The following is an 8,049-nucleotide window of genomic DNA, read 5'->3' as shown; positions in this document are numbered from 1 at the left end:
ATTAACTTGTCACATTTTAACGTAACATATTTATCAAGAAAATAATAATTGGTATAGTGACTTTATCATATTTACCTTATTAATTGATGTTTAGTAAAAAATATTGAAAAATAATTTGAAGAATACGTAATTAATGATAAGGGAAAAAAACATAGAAAAAAATTTGTCTTTCCTTGATTTGTGAAAAATGAGTAAATGACAAGTAAAACTGAAAATTAAATTAGAAAAATAGTGACAACTAAATCCGACGGAAAGAGTAATTTATACTACTCAAAATTTAATTAAAAAACTCTCCAATTAAGTAATATTATTATTGATCTTAACCTTTTTTTTTTTTTGAAATCTATTTTTCACTCACCAGATAAATATTGAAAAATAATATTTTTTACATGAAAAACTAATTCCATATCCTTTTTAATATTTGAATTGTATTTTCTTCATTTGAAATTTGAGAAGCAGTGACTCCTGGGAGGAAGATAATTTACGGAACCCTGAAGGTCTTCAAAATAATATGAAAAATTAGCTTAAATATGTTTTAGCCTAAATCAGAGAAAAACTTAATCCTACTATTAATTTGCACCAACTTCTTGTGTTACGCTTACACGGCACCAAAGCAGCTCCAAGTGCAAAGACTTTAAAATCATCATCAATAAAAAAAAATTACTACTATTACCCCCAATAATCCAGCAAGCACATGACTTACCCTATGATGATGATCTTCTCAACTTATCATTATTCTCCACTTTTATTTTCTATTTTACACTAACCTTCATTGTTATTTGCACTGTCATAGGCTTCACATTCTCTTTATCCATAATTCCCCACTCCACAATCTCCATGTTTGTTGCTTTAAATACATTTGTCCATGAAATTTCAACCCTTCCCAAGATTCTTGAACCACCAACTTTACCTAAAATTGAAAGAATTTTCTTAGAGTAACATTCTAATACTAAAAGATTTCAACATTATGAAATACAACAACATACCCAGTATATTCCCATTAAGTGGGATATGGGCTAATTTCAAAAGACTTCCAGCTCTAGACAAAAGATTATTCTAAAAAAGACAATTATGTCAAGCCACCCGAAATCGAACACACAACCTTAAGCTTCTAGTTTGTATATCAAAAGATGCAACATTATTCTTTCTACTCTCAACCTTGTTGCCAAGTCTTATGAAAACAAAGTCATCATAGAAAGAATACATACTAGGATAAGACTCAATACTGCCCCATGACATGATATTCAATGACCTGTTGCAAAGAGAGATCATTAATAAAATCAATAATTTGTTAAATTGACTTATAACAGTCCATACCACAAATTAAAGGGGCAATCTATTTAACATAATAGGAGCATAAACTTAACTGTAAAAATTTATCAAAGTAGGTTTGACTTATAATATTTTTTAGAAAAAAAAGATGAATTCATTGCAGAGAGCCTTAAACATTGAACCCATTGTATTAAGTCCCACCAACTCGTTTGGAGCATATTCCAGCTGGCGTTCTTTACAGTTTAATCTTTAAGTCAGTATATCTTTCTTCCGACTTTCAAATATTCCTACATACATACAAAGATTGTTAACCAGTACACATATAATTCAAGCAAAATATATATTAAAAGAGAAGAATATTATTATCTCTTTATGTCTAAGTATATATATCTTTTGTTGCATTGACGTAGTATAATGAAATCTAAATTAGAGCTCATAGTATTTGATGTGGGATTGGTATGACTGAAAAACACATGCAATTGGATGTACTTGATGAGGGATTCATTCTTCCGAAAAAAAAAAAAGTAGGACTTTGAAATTTTAATAACGCATGCAATTCGAGTATTAAGTGTTAATAGAACTTTACATCTCTTACCAATGGCAAGAAGTTGCAAGAAGATAATTAGTTGAACTCTTATTTATTAGTTAATTATAATAGAACATAAAAAATAAGGGGACAGATAATGCACTGTCAACGCACTCGTTGCATACAAAATCTTAATATATTTGTACTACTAAGAGAAGATTTTCACATATAACATATACATGTACTCTACATATATATTTTACTGACCTAAATATAATAGCTGACCATGGAGCAACTAAGGAAAAATTGATGGAGTGCCCATTTTTCCAAATTTATTTTATCAAATACCCACTTAATTTCTTTTTAATTTAATTTTTAGGGTTGGGGTCCAAAAGTTGTAAAAGTGGGGTCCACACGTGGGTTAAGGGGCCTTTTCATCATTTTTAGAACTTTGAAAATCAAATAAACTATACCTAATACCCTCCACTTCTTCCAATATTAAATAAAACCCCTTCTCTCTCTCCTCTTTAATTCTCCAACTCCTGCTATTCCTAAGACATTGCTCTCAAATGCGCTAATTTTTTATTTTTCTTCTTCTCCAGTAGCAAAGGACTCATTTTTGCATTGTAAGGTACGTTAAAATCAAGTTTTGATTATTTGTAGATTCATTTTATCGATTTTTATTGTTAACCATTTCGTAGTGGTGTAGTATAGGATTTTTTTTTGAATGTGGCTGATTAAATATTTAAAATATGAGAATTTTATAGGTAATTAGTTTGATTTCGAAGCAATGGTTGAGTTTTGATTCGTCAGTTTTGACAGATTTTTTTGTTGATCACGGTGTTGAATTTTAAAATGTTTGTTAAGGAGTTTTGGTTTAGTTCTAGTATTTTTTTAGCACTGCAATATTGAATGATGGGATAATATTTATTTTATGAATTATTTTGGCTATTTGATTCAAACAGTGACTTGTGGTCTATGAAATAAGAATGCCTCAGATTGAAATTAATTTTTAGGTGTATTAAATTCTTTTAAAATATAATTGATGAACTAGTAAAAATTGAAAGATTAATAGCTAATTAGTTTGATTTGTAGCAATAGTTTTATGTGTAGTAATAGTTGAGTTTTGATACTGCATATTGGATTTTGGTTCAGTTATGATATTTTTGCATAGTAAATTATTTAATGGTGGGGTAATTCTTAGTTATTTTGGCTTTTTCTTTTGAACTTTGAGTTGTTTCTGTTAGTATCTTGTGGTCTATGAATTGACAATGGCAAAATTATTTTGTAGGTGTAGATTCTGTTAAAACATGGGTAAAAAAAATCGGTGTTAAAAGCACAATTGGTATTGCATCTGATTCTATTTCTATCAGTAGAAAAATAAGAAATGAAGCAGTTCAAAATGCCTCTAAAAAGAAAAAAACTAAAGTGGAAGAGTCAAAATCAGATTAAGATTTGAAGGAGATAAGTAAATACATCAATGAGTCTAGTGATGATGTTGTTGAGGGTGGTTGTAACGCTCTAAAATCTCATCCTAAGACGTCACACGGTGCTTAGGGCTACAAGTAGCCCTAAGCTAACCCTTTGAGCCTGCTACTACTTCTGCAACTTACTTTAAGTTAATTAGATCGAATAATAGTATGTCATATCACATCTTAACTAAAATAAAGTAGAACACTGTCTGAATAATAAAGTACTAAAAAGTCTGAAGAAAACAACTGACAGTCTGACAAGCCTCTACTACTAAGGAACTAGAGAGTCATTAGGATAGACCCCCAACTGACTCAAACTGAAGACAATAAAACTAACTAATTTGAATACTGAAAACCTGGAGAAATAGGTCTCCGAACCATAAGGACTCACCAACGGTGAAAGTGTAGACAGAGGTACTCAAAAATCACTGTCATTGCTGAGGCTGAGCACCTGAACCTATATTATGAGACAATGTAGCACATAGACATAAATGTGGATCAGTACTTTAGGAATGTACTGAGTATACGGGGGTGCATGCAATAAGTAAACAATATTATCAATATTTATAAAAATCATGCATGCTAACATAAATGGCTTAATAGCTTGAGTAAATCTGAAATCTAACTCTTGTAAATCATGAATGATAAAGCAAGTAGTATAAATCTTGCGAGTCATTTCACTTAGTTCTTAAATTTGTATGCTCTGCTTGTTTCTCAAAGCTCGTAGACGCAAAAAAAAGTCTTAAAACAATAACTTGCAAAACATATACTTTCATCTTAGGGAGAATAGGGAATTTCTTTTGAAACTTACGAATTTTAGATCTTTAGAAGACTGTAGGACTTTTCGGATCTTTGGAAATCTTTTTGGAACTTTGGGACTTAGGAACGTTGGGTTTGAGAGTTTCTTCTGACTGACATAAACCATCTAACCTGATATGGAGTCCATCATCTTACCCACATTGGGGAGAGCTGTTCTACCCTTGCCATCGGAATAGAACCTTAACTTAAGTGATCACTTGTCTAAGTCCACTAGGGAAAAATCATAGACCTACGGTGGCTCGTAGTTCTGGGGCATGAGACCTTAAAATCATAGCCAACTCGGTGCTAAATACTACTCCCATACTTAGGCTCAGAACTTTTAGGAAATTCGCCTTAAAACAATACACGGATATATATAGTAAAAACCAAACTATGATTCTCTTTGCCTTAAATCATAAATAATATGGATTCCTATCTTATCTTAGGATCAAAGATCAATATTTCTTTAAAACTAAGATACTTGCGTGTTAAAACATGCTAACAACATAAGCTTCATGAAACATCAAAATTCATACTTGGCTTAAAGCATATACACATACTCAAATAATCTCAATTTCATAACGAAGCTTAAATCTTGACATCAATCTTGGAAACACTAGAAAACATCAAATCATTATAGATATGTGCAATTCATAGCATAAATTCTCAATTCACAACATAAATAAATGAAATAATCATGCAAGTCATGACTTAAATAGCTTATGAATTCATAAACTCAAAACAAAGAAAATTGGGCATAAACCCTACTTGTAAATCATGAAATTTTTTAATAAAAATCAAATCTTTGGGCACAAGGGTGAAAGAATTGCTCTTGTTCAAACCCCACATACCTTGGACGATGAACTTTGGATGAACACTTGCTTTTGAGATGCTATTCGTACTTTTGAACAGAGATTCTTGATGCTCGTAGTCTAAGGATCTCAAATCTTGAATCAATTTGGAAAATAAATGGTGAAATCTTGAGTTTTCTTGAATGATAGGTTGAAACCCTAGGCTTTTGTTCTTGAGGGAATTGAGTGAAATGACTATATTTTGGTATTTTGGGGGCTTAATCTCGTGTGACTGAATAAAGGTGGAGGAAAATGACTTAGTTATCCCCTTAGATGCGGATTTTTAAAGACTGAAAATAAAATACACCCAGTGACATGCAGGTCATCGCGCCGCATCGATGGTATCGAGCGATATTCAATGCGTCGCACCAAGTTAGCATCGACTCACTAGAATTTAGCACTGGTAAATGGAGAAAATATTAACCAACGTGATGGGCGACACGGCGTGCCAAGATCTCATTGGTCAACTACTTTGGGACTCCAAACATGGTCTAAACGGGGTCCAAAAAATTCAAAACTCACCCGAGATATACTATGAACTTGCCCCAATATGAATCAACAAAGAAATCAATTATCAGAGGTCGAGAAGGTCGTCAAATAACTCTTCAAAGTTAAATGGTCTAAAAAATGACTAAGTCCTAACACTTAGCCCAATTTTTCAAAGTATGAGACCTTTCTTGGCATGCTCTAAAAGGATTAGACAACGAGAAATCCTGTAGGGTCTTACAGTAGTGATTATGATGATGGTGAAGGGAGTGAGGGTAGTGAAAAAAATAGTGTTGATGGAGATAATAATCCCTTGTTCGTGCTATTTTGTTCAAGGTACATTTTCGTAGAGCGGTATGACCTGCGAACAATAATAAATAAGGTTGGATCTTTCCCAACAAAGATATCTGTTAGATCAAGAATGGCCGCATACCGAGAATTTAATAAAATTCTTGTCAACCAATATTTGAAGAAAAGATTCAAGCAGTCCATTTTGGACACTTGAGAAACTTACCGCGACATCTTAAATTCAATGGGTGGATAATCCATTATTTATTGTTGTGAAGTGTTAAGAACGATAAGATACGTCGTGAGATGTGGTTTTTTGTAAACAATAAGCTTTCTTGTTTTGTCTTAAAGGAGTTTTGTTTGATCACGTGGTTGAGCTTCTCATCATACCCTAGTGAATCAAAAATGAAGAAGCCATTAGAGAAGGGGGAGCATTTTTGGTTTAAGGTGACGAAAAATAAAAACATTATAGTAATCAACTTATTACAGTTGATTAGAGGGAATAAGCTGAATGAGGATCAGAAATTCAAGTGTTGTTTACTGTGATTCTTGCATACCATGTTGCTTGTAAGATATTCGACGAAGGTTATCGACATAAAACTGATTCAAATGGTGGATTCTTTGAGTTTCTTCGAGAGTTATCCATGGGGAGAAGAGACATTTCAATTGAACATGTACTATCTAAAGAAGAAAAGTGACTTAAAGAAGTAGAGGAAAGTATTTGATGAGAAACAGAAGACATCATGTGCTCTATTCGAATTTCCCTGGGCATTCATGGTATCTACCATCAACCTTTTAGTCAGATTATCATATATTCTTATTTTATTTATACTTTGTCATAGACTCTGAGTAATTTTTTCACTACTGTATGATTATAGATTTAAATCTACGAGGCCTTTCTTCATCTTGAAAAATTTGCTGGAAAATTAATGGATGAGTCCTTTCTCATTCCCTCCATCCTCAGATGACACACTACAAAAAGTGACATATAATCAAAGGCGAACCATTCAAGTATTAAGAAAAATTTATCGAGGTATGGACTTATTTTTTACTATGCAATAATACTCCTGTTGTATTGAATGTTATGTAATTGTTAATTGATTTTTTTAGAACGTGCACCCCTACATCATCCTATTATTCGTAAGACAAAGATGGATTACATGGTTACGTTTAATCCATATACGGATGAGGTAAAAAATAATGTCCTCGATGGCTTAAAGAAAGATTTACAAGGGGTGACTGTCCATACTTCAAATGGGGATAATGATGATAACGGAGATTTGGGTGGTAACCCCGTTAGAGTATGCATTGGTGATGATGCTTCTCCAAGCACCTCAAAAGTTATAGTGGACACCTCCGTCAATGTAGATCTTCATAAGTGTGTTGCTATGCTCGAGAAAGCCTTGTTGGATATTGCTGCCTATATTAAAGAGAAAAGACTGAAGAAAAAAATGACGAGCAACAACATGAGCGAGGTAACTTCATTTAATAATTGAAATAGTTAATGAATTTTCAGGTATAAATATTAATAACACTTTATAATATGATGATACAGTGCATGTGGGCCTTCGTGGATCGGAGAGAAATGGAGAGGGAGGAAAAAGGAGCAAAATGGATGAGTTGGTTACTATTGTGGTAGGAGAGGAAAAAGAAGAAGAAAAGAAGGATGATGAAGAAGAAGAAATAGAAGAAGATAAGAGGAAATAAAAAACTAGAAAAGAAGCATCTAAGAAGAAGAAGAAGAAGAAGAAGAAGAAGAAGAAGAAGACAAAGAAGAAGAAGCCAAGAAATAAGAAGAAGCTAAAAAGGAGAATAAACTAAAAAAGAAGCAATAACAGATGCAGAAGAAGGGGGTAAGAAAGAAGCTCCAGGTGAAGAATAAATAGAAACTGAGAAAATAGCACAGTTGATGGAGAAGAAGAAGATGAGAAAGAAGTTGCAGGTGAAAAAGAAGAAGAAGTTGCATGTGAAGAAGAAGAAGAAGTTGAGGAAGAAAAGAAAGCTGAAAAAAAAAGCAGTAGCAGATGTTGAAAAAGGAGGGAAAAAAAGCGATAGAGAAAAGGTCACAAAGAAAAAGGAGAAGAAAGAGAAGACAAAAAAATAGACAGGAAGAAGAAAAAGAAGAAGCAAGCAAAAAAGATGCGGTCATGGATATCATTGATGAAATCAACAATAACATTTGTGATGATAAGGAAAAAGACATTTGAATTTTAATATTGTTAAAGTTTAAGAATTCTTTTTATTTGAGAAGCTGAGTAGTTGAATGATCTGTTGTTAGGATATGACAAACATTCTTTTATTTTAAGAAAGTTGTTATGATTCTGCACTGAATCTGTTTTTATCAAACTGTATTATT

At 32.5% G+C, this 8,049-nt stretch overlaps 1 protein-coding gene across 1 annotated transcript; it reads left to right on the top strand.

Annotated features, from left to right (window-relative positions):
- The first annotated feature begins 5,613 nt into the window (after window positions 1–5,613).
- On the top strand, window positions 5,614–7,359 carry LOC107869681. The gene is made up of 4 exons (XM_016716167.1): window positions 5,614–6,470; window positions 6,572–6,726; window positions 6,804–7,168; window positions 7,249–7,359. The coding sequence occupies exons 2-4, from the start codon at window positions 6,627–6,629 to the stop codon at window positions 7,330–7,332; spliced, it is 549 nt and encodes a 182-aa protein (XP_016571653.1). The 5' UTR covers window positions 5,614–6,470; window positions 6,572–6,626; the 3' UTR covers window positions 7,333–7,359.
- The last annotated feature ends 690 nt before the right edge of the window (window positions 7,360–8,049 follow it).

This window comes from Capsicum annuum, unplaced genomic scaffold, assembly GCF_002878395.1.
Source record: "Capsicum annuum cultivar UCD-10X-F1 unplaced genomic scaffold, UCD10Xv1.1 ctg3652, whole genome shotgun sequence".
In the NCBI taxonomy this organism is placed as follows: Eukaryota; Viridiplantae; Streptophyta; class Magnoliopsida; order Solanales; family Solanaceae; genus Capsicum; species Capsicum annuum.
This window is presented reverse-complemented; position numbering and strand designations above follow the sequence as displayed.